This window comes from Rhodnius prolixus, unplaced genomic scaffold (genome assembly GCF_049639745.1).
Source record: "Rhodnius prolixus isolate KJV_2025 unplaced genomic scaffold, Rpr scaffold_2, whole genome shotgun sequence".
NCBI classification, from domain to species: domain Eukaryota; kingdom Metazoa; phylum Arthropoda; class Insecta; order Hemiptera; family Reduviidae; genus Rhodnius; species Rhodnius prolixus.
In genome coordinates, this window is record NW_027411592.1 from 57,636,394 (window position 1) to 57,657,099 (window position 20,706).

Consider the following 20,706-nt stretch of genomic DNA (forward strand, 5'->3'; position numbering starts at 1 on the left):
CTTTAATCACTTCTTCGTGCTAAATTTTATCAAAATCGGGTTAAGCTTTGTAGAAATATTGGTAATAATAGTTTTAGAAAGGGCCTTATTTGGGTGGGGCAAACTCCCCTCCTTATGAGGCATAGCGTCGAGACTTTTAAAGTACAAATCTGTACAAAATTTCGATTCGATTGACACTCCATTCATGAAAATCGGTTCACGTGTCGATAATTTGAAACGATTGCTATACTTCCCCTTAACAAGTGTAAGAGCAGATCGTCGCTTTATTGTTAGGTAGGGGAGCCCTAACCCTATCATCCTACCAAATTTTATCAAAATAGGGCCAAGATTTACAGAGTAATTAGTAATAATAATTTTGGAGGGGGCCTTACATAAAGGGGGCTAACTCCTCTCCCATTCGATGTACAGGGCCGAGACCCCCAAAAGGCACATCTACATAAAGTTCCGAATCGAATGACACCTCATTCATGAAAATCGGTTCACGCGTTTAGGCGCTACGTTGTTTACAAAAAAGGTAACAACAAGAACAAGAACAAGAACATTTTTTGAAAAAGCCGTTTTTGCTCATTTTCGGCAACTTTTTTCTCGAAACCTATTAGATCTGGGTGGTTGCAAAAAAATTATAGTTATAAAGGAGAATTTGGAGTAAGATTTAAAGAAAATTTGGGAATTTTATCTTTTATAGAAAAATAGAAAAAAATTGTCAAAGTTGGGTGTTTTTCAACGTTACACTTTTTCGTGCAGTTTTTGATGGTCAACCCTTATACAACTGTCCTACCGGACAGTTTTAATTATTAGAAAAATAGAACAAACCTTTCGGCAAGTTGACGATGGCTGGATTTGGTTTTTGCAAAATCTTCCAACATATTTATTTTCTCTTCTAGAGTTAACCACTTTCGTTTGAGAGGACATATCGGAAAAAATAATATTGTTCGTCCAAAGTAATATTGAAAAATGATTAAAATGGTACAAGATGTATGGAGCTTATACAGGAAACTTTAGAAAAAACAGAAAAAAAGAAAAACTTGAGAGGGGATAATTATTTTGATCACCGCGTCAAACGAACTTTTAATGATAAGGTGGTCGTTGGTGGGAGGTGAAACATATAATCCGTTCCCCAAAATCTCAATGTCCGCGGTCGCTATGTAGAGTGTCCGTTAGACGGAGGTTCTTTTATATGGACAAGTGTATAGGGGTAAAAACGGGGAAATCCAAAAACTGACCATAAATGGAGGTGGTGGCTAGTGAGAGTGCACTTTATAGGAGGCTCGACTATATTCAAACTGAATTAATCTTATATTTCATGGCGAAAAAAGCATCAATGAATAAAAAAGTTATTATTTATCTTCTACAGCTCATTCAAAAAAAAAAGAAAAAACTAAGAGGGTCGATAGTTTTCACTTTTACGAACAGTGAAAGGAAAATGGGAGGCCGTATACTGCTTTAATCCATAGCCGGACAATGGAGCCTTTCATGGAGGATTAGTTTCTGGAATATGGATAAGTCTCTTCAAGACTCTAGGCCTTATGGATGGGAAGCAAGTACGTACATTTTGGGGGATAAGGCCTGGTTGTTGTAAGGAATTATGTCAGTAGTAGCATCAATTCTGTGCGGGTAAGGGAGAGAGAGAGAGAAAGAGAGAGATGCTCTGTGTGCGTAATAAGTAAGAGATGGAAGTGCTCTTTGCAAGATGATGAAGAAGAGGCGGTAAGGGCTCTTGGAAAGGATATGGACCGGATGAAGAGGGGATATGCTCTCTGGCTGTAATGTTTTTGGACTAGAGGGGGGGTGTTTGAAGAGAAATGGAACCCATATGGGTTAGGGGATAGAATCTAGCTGGAGAGTTAGTCTAGGATATTGTGGGAATGCTGTGGAGTATGCCCTCTTGTGTTCCCTCGCTCGTTCCTTCTCGGTCTCTCTTACTTACGTGCCTATCCTTCCCCCCTTCCACGGCCATAGCAGGGTTTAAACTTTGGCGGGGTGGATGGTTATTCTTGTTCGGCGTCGGTAATGGAGTATGAAAAGATTTATCAACTGAAAGAGAGAGAGAGACAATAGTTACAGCTTCCTCTTCTTTACTTTGCTCTTCTCCTCCAAATCACTGTTTCTGCCCCCCCCATACTCTGCTTCCTTACACATTTCACCTTCTTTCTGGGCAGAACTGCCCATATAAACGCAAATTTTCTTGTTTACAGACTGTAAAGATAGAATTTTCTAGTACTATTTCTAAAGTACACTACATTTCTTCAGTGCTGTTTGATTCTTTAATTATTATGCATGTCTTCAGGAATACTTAGAAGATCATCCTTAATTTGTCCCGAATACGATCAATTGCCAGAATTATTCCCTTTTTATTTCAAACCCACTCAATTTTAAAATATAAATTTAGTCGTCGACTAAACGTCCCAAGTCTCAAAGTATCCAGACTTAAACTAAGGAAGCAGTTAAAATCAAAACAGAATCATTCTTATAACTGGAAACTAAGAACTACCTCATGTTCATGTACGCAATAATGATCATGAAGCATAAGAAAGGTCATGCACATTAATTTTTGATTTACTCATGGCCGTTTATTCAAAATTATGGACCACCACCGTTTATTTTCTTGAAAGTTTAGCGAACCTTGGTAAATAACAAACTAATCTATGTGTTTATTGTTTTACCTGTACACAATCTATTCTTTTGTAAAACAATGGAATTCAATCGTCCACTTTATTCTTTATTCGTAGGGTTTTTTTTAAAAAAATTATCTGTGATCAAGTTGAATTCATGCAGCTGATGACAGACATATCTTGATTTGTTCAAATTATATATCGACTAAACGTTCCAATTCTTTACGCATTCAGACTTTACAATCAAAAATACTACCAAAAACTACTGAACGCTCCGTTCTACATTTCTAACCTCACCAGTCATAATGATCTCAAAATCCCTTTCGTTAAAGATCTCTTGCTAAAACTCGTTTCTTAAAATTTCATTCCTCTACCACAGATCTTCCCTAACACTCTCATAGAAAACCTATCTTCTTCCTGCCTTACCAGGTAATTCTCCAAGGAGATTGAAGAGAAGATGGTCCTCGCGATCTACTCTCATCACAGTAAGAGCGCGATAGTGGAGTGTCGCCACTGAGTGCCTTCTCCTATCCATTTACATGATACAGTTATCTTATATCACATTTGTTTGTTGCAACAGTTGTCGCAGTTGTGAATTTCAATAAAATATTATATTTTTTAAAAGATTAAAGAATTGTATTACTCTTTGATTAATATTAGTCTTTCTTGTTCATTTTGTTTTCCAGACATGTTACGAGATGGAGCGCTATCTAAAAGATGAGCCGAAACTGCAAAGTTACAAGAAATTGCCAACAGAATTAGATACACCATGGGATATGTTCACCGTACCGCAGAGCACATGGAAATTGGAAGTAGTCGATCCAATTGACGAAGTCTCTGAACGTACATTAGATTCGTTGAGTCTATCATCGTCTGGTTCTGCATGTTCACGTATCTCCTGTGGTTCACTATCATGTGCAGTCATATTGAAAAAAGAGCCAATTGTGGCTACCACAGGCACCGTGGACGATGATGAAGATGAAGAGGAACTATTGTTGAGCGAAGAACCAATCTGCCGGGAATCTTTGCCAACGCTTACACCTCCTTCGTCGCCGGAATCTCACCAAGGTCAAGCCAAGGTAGGTTCCAGGGATTCAATCATTATATTCAGTTCTCTCTCTCTCTCTCTCTCTCTCTACTTAATCAATGATCGATTGTTATTAATCGTCTAGGTGTCGACGACGACGACGACGACGCCGTCAGCGACCAGCAATGCGGGTTCAAGGACGGTACGTGCCCCAACGGGCGTAACAAAGACCACCACCTCAAGATTGAGGATAGACCATTCGCCTGATTCAAGGCGGAAAGTGCATAAGTGCCAATATCCAGGCTGCGAAAAAGTCTACACCAAAAGCTCTCACCTCAAAGCCCACCAGAGGACGCATACAGGTCAGCCATTTTTTTTTTTGTCACTTTTTTAGTCAGTAATTTTGATTTTTTTTTAGTCCAAAAGTGCAGTTATTTGCCCCAAATTCGGGTCAATTTTAGCTCAACGCACTTTTAGTCCCAAATTTTCCCCAATACTAAACAATTTTATCACAGCTTCTTTTGACTCAAGACGTTAATAATTGAAACAGAATAAAAAATTGTAAACAGGAAGTCATCAATTTAAATCAATTAATTAAAATACGTTGTACGGGCTTAGTGCACAGCCACCTGGTGTCAGCCATTTCTTTGATTGTAGTTCCGTTTCCGTTTTGTAAATAACCTACGTTTCATCGTACAAACTTATGAACAAACTTGCATTACAAACTTAATCGGCCGATCGTCTGATAACTTATTATGCACTTCCTCCGAGTATTTTTATCTGTTGCCTGTTTTATTCATGTTGAATTTATCTACTTGAAAAGTGAGACCATTTTTAATTTCAGCCATTTCATTGTTACGATTAATTTCCGTTTGCAGTTAACCAGTAACGGTTTTCAACACATTAAAAACAATATTTCGTAGTCAGCTAACACCAGCTAAAAAGTTTAAAACTTTTTAGCTTTACACTAGCAATTTTAAAGGGACTACACTTCAATTTAATGTATTCAAAATTCCTAAATAATGAATTCAAAAGTAGATAATAAATTTTGTAATATTAAAAGAAAAAAAAAATACAATAAACCAACGAAGTTGTACAGGAAACTAACTTTTCCGGGGGAAAATGGTATGTAAATTTGTAAGTTTTTCATTAAAAAAAAAAAAAAAAAGTTAAGCATAATTTTCTTCTTGTTTAAAAAGTTTTTTCTCTAGTAAAACTAATAGGGTGGAAAAATAGGGGAGAAAAGCCAACATATAAATATTGGAAAAAACAAAAAGAAAAACTTCCAAAAGACGAAGAATTTACGAACAAATGTACATACAAACTATTCAGTAGTTTTTCTTTTTTTTTTGTTTTTTTTAAATTTCTTTCAATCAACTAAAAAGAGGAAGTATTGTAATCGCGCAGATTTCTGATTTTGAGTTGTAACCGAAAGTATTCACTTTGATGTTCCCCCTTAGACAGACCCAACTTGGTACAATGATTACAATACACACATAAATTGATAACTTTGACTTGGAAAATTTGATTAAATAGAGGATAGATTTTGCTTGCAATTTGATAAGTATTGAATAAAAAAAAAAGTAAAGTAATCGCCTATTTTTTCAGGCGTGGCTTAACGTCCCAACTACCAATTAGGTGTCGTGGACGGAGGCGACTATCAAACATACTTTACTGTAAATTTCTCATATTAACCATTAAATAAAATCCAAGGCCTAGACCTGGGGAATCGAACCCACTAAACCAACAATACATCTTAGCATTGCGGGTCAAGCCTATAACCGCCTAACATACGTACTTTACTATAAATTTCTCATAATAACCATTAAATAAAATCCAAGGCCTACACCAGGGGAATCGAACCCACTAAACCAACAATACATTTTAGCATTGCGGGTCTAGTTTCTTAACCGCCTAACATACTTTACTGTAAATTTCTTTTTTATAAACCATTAAATAAAATCCAAGGCCTAGACCTGGGGAATTGAACCCATTAAACCAGCAATACATCTTAGCATTGCGGGTCTAGCCTCTAACCGCTTGGCTACCGTGGCGCCTTATAAGTATTGTGAATATACCGGAAACGTGCGGAGTTCGATGGAAATTCGTAAGTAAGAACTATAAGAGGAACTCATGTGAGTGGTCACAGCAGGAAGTTTTACTTGGCTTCCTTCTTTTCACACGGGTCTACCCGTGCTAGTCTACCCTGGCCACCAGCGCATCTTCTACGGACCCAATAAAATAGTTCTATACTACTTTTTTACCCGCGACAAAGACTTGAAAAAGCTTTAATTTGAAAGAGAAAGAACTGAGAAGCAGAAAGAAATCCTTTTTCTCCAGAATTTGAAAGAATGGCTCCCTAAACTTAACCCAGGATGGTTGTTGAGTTACAAAGCTGCACAGTGCTTACAGGGGGGATAAACGTTTAGGGGGGGGAAATCTTGTTTTTCTATCCCACACCATCTTTTGGGTCCATCTTCATCGTCTAATTCTCTTTTATGTTATTACTACGAAAAAATACACTCTGTTCTGTCTCCGTGGTCCTCCTTCTCTATTTCTTGGAGAAAAATGAGGAAAAAAAAAAAGTTGAACGCTCTCCTCTAGAGTCTTGGACTTCTTTTCTTTCTTTTTTTTTCCTGGAAAACAACCCAAAAATCCAGCCACTCCTTCCTTACTCACTAAGACCCTGCCACCACCACCCATTGATGTGTATACGAATGTAGGATACGATTGTCCTCTTGCTGTAAACCGTTTGTTAACCGGTTCATCCGCTAGGAAATCCCATTATTTCCTGTTGTTATTGTTACGAGATTTTCATTCCTTTATGATCTGCCAACCAAATGTCGTGTTATATTTCCACTTCCTTATTTTGTCCTACGTCTTCTTCTTCATCTTTTAATTCCTTTTGTTCTGTCCTTTTCTTCCATCAGTGACGCACTGTTTGATGATCTGTTATCAAGTGATTTCCTTTTATTATGGTTTACGTACGTAATATAAATTTTGTTTAAACTTACTTAAATTAAAAAGTAGTTCACTTCTATGTTACACGTTTTCATTTAAAAGAATTATATTTTGTTTTAAAGGAATCATTTTAAAAAAAAGTCGCTAAAAATTTAAAAAAATTTATGAAATAGGCACTTCCGGTTTACTAATTTCCTTCAAATATGGACTTCCGGCTACATATTTAGTCCAAATTAAAAATGAAGCACTTAAGCGTGAATCCCAACCATCGATCCCGTCTTGAAATGCTATTAATCGAATTCTTCCTGGACAGTATTTCAGTAACAGTTTTAGAACTACTTAATTTTTGAAATGCTAAAGTTAATGAAATTGTAAGAACTATTTTCTAGAAAACAGCTTAAAGATTTCTACTTCACTTATGACTCGGTCAGTAAGTGTTGTGCGTGATGGAAAACATAAGTGAAATCACAATCTTTTCACCAAACCTCTGATGTTGGTTGAATGTCTTGAATCGGATTCAGGGATTCAATAAAAAACAAAGATATCACACCAAACACTACGGATCTAACCACATTTTCCAAAAGTAAAGTAATGTAATAATCGCCTATTTTTTCAGGCGGGGCTTAACGTCCAACTACCAATTAGGTGTCGTGGACGGAGGCGACTAGCAAACATACTTTACTATAAATTTTTTTTATTTACCATTAAATAAAATCCAAGGCCTAAGACCGGAAATCGAACCCATTACCACAATTAGCTTCGCAGGTCTCGCCACTTAACCGCTCGGCTATCGTGGCGCCCCCGACATTTTCCAAAAGTATGAACGTTGAAGTAACAAGAGTTTCCGGTCGTAACAGCCTTGTCTAGTTTTACAACTTTTAACCCGACATAAAAATGGGAAATCCAATATTAAGAAAAGTCACTAAAATTAAGTGAGGAAGTTGTTTGGCGTGGCTTGGTTCAAAAATCCAACATTGCTACATCCGCTTCTTTTTTAACTAGTCAAATCCTCCTCAATTCCACAGGCACTGAAGGTTACATCCTCAGACTCCTTCTTGTAGGAGCAACCTATCTTTTTTGCGAGATTCAGAATTCTCTTCTGTAAATCCAGGGTATTATCTCTTCCGGACTCTTCAGTCTAATCTTAAGCTACAGGTCTTATAACGAGTTATTGGTTCTTCGTGTCCAGAATCATAGCAATGCTAACCGGCTCGGCTACCATACGCGCATACGTTCAAAACAGGGCGTTCTCCTTTCACAGTTTTGTACAGTAAATGAACACCCACCCACAATGGGATGTGATATCTGATCTGATTTATGCATCCTGATCCTATCTTTATCATCAGGAATTGGGTGCCTTCGCTTGCTAGATCTAAAAGTAAAAACCTCTTCATGCCAGGGGAAAAAAAGCGACAAGGAGGCCTTGTGCCTGTGGGAACCCCTACTGGGGGGGGTCTTATACTGGAGTTCCCGTTGCCAGGAAATGTAGGGGGTAAAGATGGACATAATAGAGTAGCTACTTCCCAGGTAATCCTGGTTTTTCCTGGAGATATAGAGCTTCCAGATTTATGTAGCCTCAAAAGAAATCTCTTTTGCTTTCAGTATCAGTGGAAGAATTACCAGTGGAAATTTGTTCCATTTAATTAGCGATAAGATTTAGTATTGTTTTACCAGAAATTGTTATATTTTCAATTTTCTTTTTTAGTTAGAGGTTTTCCCAGTTGTTATTACTGTACTCTACTGCCCGTAGAAGGGAAGAGAAAATTGGAGGATTCAAGTGAAAATTTATTTTCTCCTATTTGGACGGTGCAGTCCCCTTTTTCCTATATTTGTGTGTGTTAGTTTTATCCATGTGGTTTTTGCTGTGGTATTGCTGTAGTTTGTAAGGGTGGATATTGAAGGAAAAAAAGTTCTGCCAAAAGGGGTGTCACAACCCCCGGTAAAGGGTTTAAACAACGGAGTTATTCTGGCAGACCCGTGGCTTGGAGAGGATGGCGGCAGTAAAACCTGCTTGTTTACTACTGTCTAGCATGTAGTAGTATGTCCTGGGTTTTTTTGTACCCTATCAGCACTAACCCAAACTCTATCACACACTCCCTGCGAGAAACCCACCACCTTGTGATTGGATATCCAGGACAAGTTGATAGGATACATGTTTGTATGTGCTGCATGGGTTTTCTTTTTTTGTTCAAAGTACGTGTAGGTTTTCTTTTTACTGTTGAAGAGATTAGATAGCAGGATTTTGGGACAGGAAATGGGGTTGTTGGATGGGTTAAGAAAAGAGTGTGTAAGATAGAAATATATAACATGTTGTTCAGTGGGTTAAGAAGTTGAATGTGTTTTGTAACCCAGAGAATCACTATCTAAACTAGAACTGGAAGATGAATTGTACAGAACAGAAAAGAGATTGTGAAATAGAAATAGAAAAAGAAGGGTATATAAAATACTAGGCGGGGGTTCATTACGTCACCAATCTGGCACTTTTTTCCTGCCTCTAGCTTCCACAAAATGAGAAAGAAGTATCTTGAATACTAATTACTGTTTTTTTTTTACCTTCATTTTTCCCTTTGTAACCCTTTGACCTTAATCGAATAAACCTGCGGTTTCCACGCTACTGCTACTATGTCCCTTATTCCAACACTTGCAGTAACTGCGGGCGATTTGCTCCTCCTAGTTAACGTAACCAAAAAATGGCGTCGAACTCTTTCCTACCTCTAGCTTCCACAAAATGAGAAAGAAGTATCTTGAATGCTAATTACTGTTTTTTTTTTACATTCTTTCTTCCCTTTGTAACCCTTTGACCTTAATCGAATAAACCTGCGGTTTCCACGATTTCTGCGGCCATGTCCCTTATTCCAATACTTGCAGTAACTGCGGGCGATTTGCTCCTGGTTAACGTAACGTAAAAATGGACGTTGAACTCACAGTTTATCTATTTAAACAACTACAGTATATGATATAGAAGCTGATATAAACATGATACATAGAATAAATACATGAATAGCATGATGGGAAAATTCACCCATTGGTGGAAGCTCCCAAAGAGATATAGTTCACTATTTTACACTGGCACTTAGATAGATTGATTAGACTAGGGCGGCCTCAATGGCTACGCCACAGCGACTCCTTTGGATCTATTGTGGCTCCCCTCACTCTAAAGCTCACCCCTTCAAACCCGTCCGTTTAATCAGACTCTTAATTCTGGAGAACGACTCTTGGGTAAACCTCACCAGGCCTTGGGTTTTTCCTCCCCAAGAAGTAACATCCTTAGCCACACACGAGCCCCTCACACTGACCCAACACATGCAGTGCCGTTTCCTCCTACTCCTCCTCCTCCTCCTGACACAGAACCTACAAAAGGCTGCCTCATCTGCCAGGCCCACGCGCGATGCATGTGTTTTCTGAGCCTGCAGTGCTCACAGTTAAAAAGGCCTATAAATTATCCTTATAGTCCCCACGGCCTTCTTGACGGATTAATATTCTGCAGTCAGCTTTGGCGAATAGCCCGTGATGAACACCTTCGCCTGTCTACACTGGCAACTTACTTTATTTAGAAGATCGCTTGGCTCCCTAACTGCGCTTCAACCGCCTACTGGGAGTATTTCCAGGCAATGCAGTAAGTTGGGGATACGTAGAGCATTAGGATGTAAGGTGATTGAAGTATATAATTTAACGTAACGAGATCTTGCAGCTTCTGAAGCATTTGGGAACAAGGAAATCTCGGTGCAAAGTAGAGTTAGAAACAAAGTAAGGACCATTAGCAATTCTACGGAATGTTTTTTGACCGGAAGGATTCAGTTAATTTAAAATTATTTATATGAGTGCGGAAAAACACTTATTTCCTGCCACTTTTCACCTAATATAATTCAAAATTTTTCTTTTCAATATAATCAAAAAAACATAATTTTTTGGTTTTCAAACAATATTTTTGGTTTCAATGCAATTAAATTCACTCCCCTCTCCCCTAAAAATGAAAAATGTTATGCTATGGTGATTGGGTAAAAAAGGTGAGGGCAAGAATCAGCTTAATGGTTAGCATTAATTGGAGTCCATCATTTCCTTCCGTAGATTTCAAAATTTTGAAACTCTATTTGACCATCTTTCTTTTTAACCGTCCTTAGTACGCTTCCTTCATCCAATTCCTTCATCTTCGCCCATCATCAGAAGTTGGTTTAATTCGATATATTAGAGAATTCTAATAGAACTATGTGTGATGCCCCTCTCACACTACACTTGCGAATATAAATAAAGTGGAATTCACATAACAACAAACCGATTACCGAACCTAAAATCAAAGATATTACCCCAACAATGCGAATATAAAACCCCTTAGTTTTCTCTGTTAGTACAATCCCTAGAAACGCGAGAAAAATTGAGAAACAATTTTCTGGAATAAATATTGTTGAAGCAGGAAAAACAAAGAAAAATATACATTTTATTTTCCCCACTAATGGAAATTTAACGATTGTTTCAGCCCCTCTTTCCATCTTTTGTATGTTCGTCTCTCTTTTCTTAGTGTCACCATCGATAATGGTGGGATTCTTTATTCCTAAGTCTTACTTCTCATATCTTCTTTACATCTTCGCAGAATCAGGTATAGATTACGGTAAATTAAGCATACATCTGGAGGCCACAATACTTCATATTTAATGATTAAAATAGTAATTTCTGTTTTCTTTTATTACATTCTTTGGTGACGTATGAAACAATTAAATTTAAAATAGTTTAGCTTTGTTTTATAGTTTTGTTTTTTTATAGTTACCGTACTAAACTTTAAATTTGGAAATAGTTTGCATCTGGATTAGATTTGAGTGGTGTAAAGCTGCAATAGATCCTATTCTGTGTCCAAAAAAGGAAAAAATCTATAATGTTGGGGGGTCTTATTTGTGGGTCAATCACAGTGTTTTCCCATGAAATCTTGGAATCTGATAACTATCGAAAGAAACCATCATAATGAAGCGGTGAGTTTTATACGTTTTTGGTCAAAAATAATTTAGACAATGCCTTAAAAAAAAAAAAAAAAAGTCAATGATCAGGCTATAAAGAATAAAGTAACTTTTTTTCTTAACATGTGTCCAGTACATGTTGCTGTCAAAGATATTGAAATAGCATCACCCTGGCAGAACAAGGGCGCTCTGTATCTTCATTCTTGTAGGTACCCTAAAAACGTTTTTTAGGATCTACAGGATTTAAACAAAAGAAAAGGGAAGAGAAAGTGACGTCTGAAATTACCTAACAGCTGGTGAAGATTCGTCTTAAGCACCGAGAAGAACTGAGAAACACCGTGTTCTGAGTGAGACAAACAAAAAATGTAGGCTTTGCAAGTAAACGAATTTTTCTTTAGAAGCATCGTTCACACTAAGAATCCCTCGTAGACCAAAAAAAAGCTCGACTTAAACAGTGATAGTAAGAGTAACAGAAGAATCTGTGGGAGATGTAGCTGATAATAATATTCCTTGAAGCTATCTTTTAAGGAAGAATTAGAAGCTAGGATATTTGCACAGCGTTGGAGAAGTGAGGATTATGGCTAATTCTCTTAAGAATCTTAAGAAATCTGTAAAGGACTCTACAAGTTTCTAAATTGCTTCTGAATAGTAGGGCGCAACAGTCCATCAGGAGACGCTTTGAATTAACTTCCATCATTCAACGCCACGTCTAGAGCGTCGTGCTTCCATAAAGAACCACGACGCTCTCTATCGATGTATCGATATGAGAATATGGTACAACGATTGTACAATGTACCATAAGGGAACTTTTCTTCCAGCCAATATTACTCTTTTATTTCAGCACTTTTTTAGTTCAAGGCTCTTCTTAGAAGTTTGTCTAGCCAAAGAAGAATCTAGAAAGAAACGTTAAAACCATTTAGATTTTGTACCGTCCGTATACGTACATCATTTAGGAGAGCCTGATTTCTAGACTCAACACACAAATTCTTTTAATCAACAATCTTTGACCATTAATAGAACAGAAAAAAAAAAGTTATTAACCTTGAATCGTTCAATGCTTCGTTCTTGAGCTCTTTCATATGATCGTCTTTTCTTGAGGAAGACACAAAAAATAGACAGCAGCCTCCATTCTCCACTTCCTTTTTATTATGCATCATTGAAAATTCTTTTAAAAATAATATTTCATTGAAATTTGTTATTTATATTTTCAAAAAACAGTTAAATTTTAGGAAGCAGAGAAAATAATTAAATAAACGAAAAATTCATTTTATAAAAAAAAAATAAGAAGAAATTGGAGAAAGCAGAAAAAAAAAAGGGAATAAAAATGTCCAGAAAATTAAAAACAAACCAGCCTAAGGGGTCCTATTTAAAGGAGACGGCCGCGCCGCCCTTGTCCTTATTGCATCCTCATTTAAAATAATAAGAGTTTAAGGGAATGGAATTCTCTTTTTTTTTAAGAATCAGCTCCTTTTACCATTTATTTATTTTTTTCTGTTCCTTTCTGTCCCTTAAACCGGCCTAGGATTTAATTAATTCAAGTCTGAATTGAATTTTGGATTTAGAAAAAGTCCTTCAATAAATAGAATAGATTAAAAAAACTCCTCGGCCCAGGTTTTATTCTCCAAATTATCAGGTTCTTTTCTTATACTAATTAAAATTCGTAATTGTAAATAAAATTTTCAAAATTTAAGAAAATCAATTGAGCGGAAAAGCTATTTTATTTAAAGTTTCCGGTTTTTAGCTACTCACGTGTTGGTACTGTTACTGCGTGTAATTTTGGTTAAGATGTTTCACACAGACAAATATAATAATAATACCTACAATAAGAGAAGGGATTAGCTATGAGGTTAGCATACTGGACTCCCACGCGGAGGTCCCGGGTTCGAATCCAGCAGCTGACCCTTAGATTTTCTTTTCCTAGGAGCTTCTTACAGCTCACTGTCCGGTGATGGACAGTGTTGTCTGTAACGAGAGAACACTGTCCGGAGGCCGGCAGTGCACTGGAAAAAGCTCCGGGCGCTAATGACCTCAGCTGTTGATGCGCCAAAAAAAAAAAAAAAAAAAAAAAAAAAAAAAAAAAAAAAAAAAAAAAAAAAAAAAATACCAATAATATTTTTTTTTGGTGGGGAGCCTGCAAGTTACAGAAGTATTGAATGGCAGTTGCCACTCTCTTTCCCTTCAGCACTTCCTTAAATCGCCTGGGCATTTCCTCCCCCTGTTGATAGGAAAGGGGACAGAATTTAAAGAGGCGATCATGTGTAAAATGGAAATACGAGTAGCTCTGGCGATGGTGTCCCTGTTTCCTCCATCCCCACGATTCCAACCTCTTCCCTGACTCTTCCTCCCATTTCCGTACCATGAGGCCGTGTTCAGGAGTGAGGAATTGGAGGGTGAGAGAGAGGAGGTGACTTGCAGCTTCCCCTTCGAATAAGTGATCTGTATTAAATTTGTAAAACAATTAGTAATTTGCTTTTCAAGAAGAACAAAGAAACTTTCGGTTCTAAACTTGTTCATCTCTTTTTCGCCCTTATTATTCCTTCTTTTCCCTCTTTTATGCAAGGGAAGAAAAAGGTGTAGGGATGTGCAGGGAATGAGAGAAGAAAATTTGCGATAAGCATAAAGATGAAGAAAAATATGAAATACCTAGGAAGGAAAGGTTTTAAGAAAAATATATGGTCCTGTAAGAAGTGGTGAAGGGTGGAAAATGAGATCCAACTCTGAACAGAGAGGGAGCTTTACCATGAACCGGATATAGTGGGAGTGGTAAAAGCCAATAAGACTGAGGTGGATTGGGCATGTAGAAAGAATGGGAAAAGAAAGAATGCCCAAGAAAGCCGTAGATGGTCACCCAGGTAGTAGAAGATTGAGGATGAGATGGTTGGAGGATGTGGAGGAGGATATTCGCATATTGGATATTAGGAGATGGAAAGTTAAGGCGCAAGACAAGGAGGTTTGCAAAGGAGGTTGTCGAGGAAGCCAAGGGTCTCCATGGCTTGTAGCGCTTTAAAAAATAAAGATGAAGAAAAGAAGTTGAAAAATAAAGCATTCTTATTTTTAAGAAGATGAACTGAAAACAATTTTTGCTTTTGAAAAGAAATTGTTTATTAGCTGGAGGTTACCTGAGCTGGACCACCTGCAGAATAAATGACTTCAAAATGTTAAGAGTACTCGAAAAGACAGGGTTTGTTTTTTTTGGTTTCTTCTATGTCTTCTACAGCTTTTGCAGAGGGATGCTGCCACCGTTAGCAGATGCTGCCAAACTGTCAGTCGTCCATCTTCACCCAAAAATCTGTCACAAAATCTTGTAGCGACCTCTAGGGTTCTTTTTTGTCTTCATCATATGGCTCTTTCTGGGTTAGTGGACACCCAGCCAGTGCAACCTTCCCAGTTTTCTGGTAGCCTCTTCTTCTTTGTACAGCCTGATATACCAGGGTGGTTTTTTTTTTTTTTTTTTAAGCAAGTAGCATTTTGAAATTCCGCCGCTGCGGTGCTGTAGTGCAGTATTAGGCGCATGCGCGCTTTGTCCCCTACATCTTTGTCCAGTAGGCGTTACTACGGCAACAGGAGACAGTGTTTACGTTTGTTAATGAATATTTAAAATGTTTCTGCAAGAAAATTATACTTGTTTTTCTTTTACTTCAAAATTTTACCAGAAAAGCACTTCTCGTAGTTTTGTCTTTATTTTCTATGACGAAGAACGCCACCGTACTCGACTGCTACTCCATAAGCGCATCTATTACCAGCAATTCACCCTTAAGCCCATCTGCTGCATTCAATAGCCAATTATTGTAAGCCTTAAAAGTTGAGAAAACGCTGCTTTAATGGATTTACCATCCCAAATTATTAAGACGATTGCTGAATAAATTTAATTTTCAACACTTGAGGGGGCTCAATGTTAACATCTTCCGCCTCTCCTGTTTAAGCTAACATATAACTTACCTCCATTACTTTTTCGAAAAAACTATGTATTTCTGTTTGGAAAATGCCTACCAAAAAAACTGATAAAAATCTCACAGCAATAAGAGGAAATAAATAACTGTGGAAAGCAGGCGGAAAGCTAGGGGTAAAACGAGGAAAACTGTTTCCTTTCGCTTTGCTTATAAAAGTTTTTAATTAAATAGAACACTTACAGACATTGGAAAATGTTTGTAATATGTGGACGCCAAGGTGAGCTGGGAAAATCGTAGATGCAGAGTTGTGTTTGTTTTCCATTACTGTTCTGGAAAAATCTCGCATCACCATTCAGCCTGGGGGACTTCTGGAGTCTCCAGCACATTATATCTGCACCTCCAGCGCCAAATGTACATTTCTCTCATATATTTATCTTTCATTGCTAACAAAGTATCACTTAAATATAGTATTTAATTAATAGCACATTTATTTATCGTTATTAAATTTAATAAATGCTTATTCCCTCTGTTACCTTTCGAATATGTTCACTAATTCTCAGATATTTCGGTTTTTTTATACCCTCTCTTTAAAAGCTCATTCAGTGGTGTTATTCAACAACTACTATATCATTCAACTTACTCAGTTTGGTTATTTATAAACAAATTACATTAACAACCTTAATATTATTGGGTTATTTTTACAGCCCTTTGAACTTTAGTAGGGCATCCAGGTTATAGGAACTTCTCTTTTTGTTTTAATTCTTTTGCTCTGCTTCAGGAACATTTTTAATGGCAAAAAAAAAAAATCGTTCAAAAGAAATGGGACACGCCATTTCCTGCAAAACTCAGAAATGTATTCAGTAAAAAAGTCCTTATCTGCTATTATAATACATTTAATACATTAATCATACCGTTAATTCATTAACGCGACCATACCAAAATCCAAGGCCTAGACATAGAATCGAACCCACTAAACCAACAATACATCTTAGCATTGCGGGTCTAGTCTCTTAACCGCCTAACATACTTTACCATAAATTTATCATATTAACCATTAAATAAAATCCAATGCCAAGAGGCCGAGAATAGAACCCACTAAACCAACAATACATCTTAACATTGCGGGTCTAGCCTCTTAACCGCTCGGCAAAGCGTGGCGTCTTGATTTCTATATTAGTTACATTAAGAGGTGTTTGATACCGTACACAGTACTGAGACAAAGATTTTTTTCAGCAGAACTCTTTTCATAATTTAAGACTTAAATACCAAGGAAGTCGTGAGCCTTTGTGCTACTGCAAGACACTGCAATTCTATTCAACATTTTGCCGATCATTACAAGTAATCTTATCGTATATTTGGTTTTATTAGATTTAGATTTCTGAGACCTGTTCTGACTATGTGTGTGATCAAAAGCATTGTTACTTTTGGTAATTAGATAACCTAAGCAAAGTATTCACTTGTTAATACTTTGGTCTTGTTTGGTAACCCAATTACAAGGAGAGTTCACTAGGTTAGGATGTATCTCTATACTCCCACTTAGGTAACTATCTTCTCGGCTTTAACACATTCTATCTCTTCTCACTATATATATATAGCCACTAATCCATCACTTGGGAGAAGCATGTCCACCTTGATATATTGCCTGTGAAAGCCAATACTGTCTGTCGTCCTTAGGGCTTGTCCCTGGTTCAGGATGTGGTCGTATCTTTAATCCCACTTCTCTGTTCACCAACCTATACAGTGTACTTCCAGCTTGTCCTTTACTCTGTATTAAATTTACTCCATTAATAATAATAATACACTAAAATAATAATAACTAACATTGTATACTTTTCCATCATTTCCTGGATACTAACAAAATCTTTCCCTTGAAATTATTTCAACTTTATGCTTTTTTAAAAAAAAAAAAAAAAATCGCTCTTTAGCTTTTCAATCATTTTTCTCGGAAGTTAAGAGGAAATATTAAGATAGTGGCAAATTTTCTGCATTGATAGTTCTCCAGTTGGGGTATCCAAACCTTTTTTTTAGGTATTAGGAAACGATAAAAAAGGTTTTACCTTCATTTTTAAGAGAACCCTTAAAGAAGAATCGTTTCTGCACTGTCTATAAACGTTTTTTGTTTTTGTTTTTGTTTTTTTTTTTTTTCTACGTTGAAGGGACTACAGTAAGAACAAAAAGCCCTTCAATAATGTGTTATCTTTGGTTCAGGGATTTTGTTCGCTAACTTACTTTCACGTTCCATTGGGATTCGCCCGAATGGAATATTGAGTATGCTCTTTATTTTCTAAGGGTTAAGATGCTGACATTTACACTATTCTCAAAAATTACTTCTTTTTTTGAACTCAGAGAATCAGAAAACGAATATTTCACTAGTTCTAAAAGAGGAACTACTACGTACACAATATTGCCAAACTTGTAAAAAAAATTAATTTCATAGTACTTAATATGTACTTAATTTCATAGTTAGTACTTAATAATAATTAACATTGCTTCCAAAGTAACAAGAACCTTAAAATAATTTCAATATTGCCCTTAGACCAGGATAGCAGAATAAAGCCGATATTAATTCTCGGTTGGTTACTCTGCTTGTATCGTCCGCCATATTACCTAAATACCTGGAGAGCCAACTTTGTACAAACACACACTCACAGACACAAGATAGCTCTCTCATCATCATCAACATGCAAGGCTTTTGGGTTAGCCTTCACCCACCGCCATTGTTATCCGGCGTTGTTTGGTTACTTAGCCTCCTAGCCAACTCTCTCTCTCTCTCTCTCTCTGTGTTTGTGCATGTTTATACATGCTCCTTTTGCTATTAGTAGCTACCACCACCACCACCACAAATATGCTTTTCTAACTTTAGACGCACTAAGTACCCAGTGACTATCCCTACTTTTCGTCTAGGTACCTAAATCTCAACACCACTTACCTGTGTTATCAAAGGCGGCATATCGGCCACCCCTCTCCTAAATCCCCTCTCCATAACGAGCATGCTGCAAATACCTTTTATATATAATATCTACTACTAAGCATATCATTTCTCCCCATGAAATAGCTTTGATACGATACTAAAACATGCAGGTCATGACAATAATTTAATAACTATTGATAAAGAAATAAGTTAAAACAGTGACTATAATCAAATTAATAATTACAATTAATAAATTACGAAAATAACGTTATATGAGTTTATATGAGTAATAAGCTTCAATTTACTTTTATGTCTATTAAAAGTGATTTATCCATGGACACTGACAACTAAAGAGCGCAATAGCCTTAATTCGACTGAAATGGGATTCTGGATGAGATGTTTAAGGAAAACAATCTTCGATAGAGTCCCAAATATGGTTATAAGGGAAGCCGTCGGTATAGATAAAACCATACTGGATAGAGTGGACGAAAGAAGGCTGTTGTGGTTTGGACATGTCCTTCGCATGAGCGATACGCGCCTCCCAAAAAAGGCTCTCTGCTGGCAACCTGCTGGCAGACAAAGAAGAGGGAGGCCTATGAATAGCTGGCTAGCGCATGTAAAGGAACTAATGATAGTGCGAGGTCTATGCGAAAGCGACGCTCTGGATAGGGAAGGGTGGATGCTTGGCGCAAGGAAGCCTGGATAGGAAAACTCCTTGAAAGAAAAAGAAAAGTGATTTATGTATGTGCTCATATGGAATAGAGCTGTGGGATTCAACCAAACGCTCCAATCTCCAAAGGATTCAATCGCTACAATCTAAAATACTTCGAACTATCGTAAACGCTCCAACCTGGACTATACACACTGTGACCTTAACAATTCTTTTATCACCACGATACAGGATAACTCCACTTCAGCCTGTAATCTCAAATAAAAAACCTCTAGCTCCAAAATCTTTCTTCTAGTACTCTTCCTGACAACCCGGACAAGACGCCTTAAAAGACAGTGACGGCCTCGTGATCTCCTCTCTAGTGAAGAGAGTGACTAACCATAGAATGTTTTGGAGTGTTACCATTGCGATAACTTCTCCACTCGTTACCTTATCATTTGATACTCGGTTATCACTGTTACTTATAGCGCTAACGCGCTGATTGTAGCATAAATAAACGCCCAAAAAAAATATATGTGCTCTTTGCACTAATTTTGTCTATCCAAAACGTACTCTATGATATAAACAAACCTATTTTTTTCAGCTGGGCTTTACGTCCAATTACAAAATTTAACAAGGCATATGTCTGGTTTTTCCAATATCCGCTCGATCGCAGTTCTTTCCGATGTCTGAGGAGTTAGAGAAAGCTTAAAACTTGGAAAAGTGAGTTAGTTTTTCACATTCGGTTTCTTTTCTTATATTTTCGGTGTCATCAGAGTCTTAAATTCAGCCATATTGATGCACCCAAGCTGCAGAAGAACTGGCTGGAATGAAGGAGAGACATTCAGAGAGGACATTCAGTCTTCAGAGTTCACCTGTTTCCCCATTCAGTAGCTCTTCTAATTTTCCCCCTTTATTTTCACCGTTTTCCTCTTTAGTCTCATCTTTTTCTCTCTTTTTTTGCCCCCAACAGCACATTATTTATGAAAAAGGGAAGAACTCTTTGCCCCCTTGGGACCTGTGCATTGTTTTTCATAATTTTCTCTAATATTAATTTAATTAGAAAAGATAAGGTCTCTCACACTCTCTCTGTCTCTCTCCCCCCTAGAGGAAAATTCTTAAAATTGTCTCCGTCATTTGTACTTCCCCCTCCACAAATAATCCCTAAGTTATCGTCACTTCTTTATTATCTTCTATAAATCCTCTCCTCAAACCTCCTCATATCAACATTGCCTTGTACGCTGATGAAGTGGCCTTTTAAACGGTCATCTTGGAGGATGGACACCATCACCAACAGACTTACTCTTGCTCTAGACAGACTAACAAAATTCTGCAGTAAATGGAAAATTGAAAGAAACCACGACAAGATTAACGCTATACTCTTCACCAAACGCAGACCCTCCTTTAACCGACACATCAGACATAATAATACTCTCATTCCGTGGTCTACCCACGTGAAGTACTTAGGACTAACTTTGGACAACAAACTGGACTTTCACTACGCATGTTCAGGACAAAGTAAACTCAGGTAAACTGGACTATACGACTATTATTTCCTCTACTCTCCAAGTGTCCCCAAAATGACTGTGACAACAAACTCCTCCTTTACAAAGTAGTCATTAGGCCGATGTTCCAGGTACGCCTGCTCCGCCTGGAGCCCCAGACTTGTAGTAGCAACGTCAAGAAACTCCAGGACAACGCAAAACAAAT

At 37.3% G+C, this 20,706-nt stretch overlaps 1 protein-coding gene across 4 annotated transcripts in view; it reads left to right on the forward strand.

The window, feature by feature from the left end:
- The window catches only part of LOC141450051 (Krueppel-like factor 7), a 710,120-nt gene that overhangs the window by 587,376 nt on the left and 102,038 nt on the right, over positions 1-20,706 (forward strand). For all 4 annotated transcript variants that reach the window (XM_074120068.1, XM_074120069.1, XM_074120070.1 and 1 more), the window contains 2 exons: positions 3,299-3,691; positions 3,785-4,001. In XM_074120068.1, the coding sequence (XP_073976169.1) occupies positions 3,299-3,691; positions 3,785-4,001 (610 nt within the window). The remainder of the gene's footprint in view (positions 1-3,298; positions 3,692-3,784; positions 4,002-20,706) is intronic.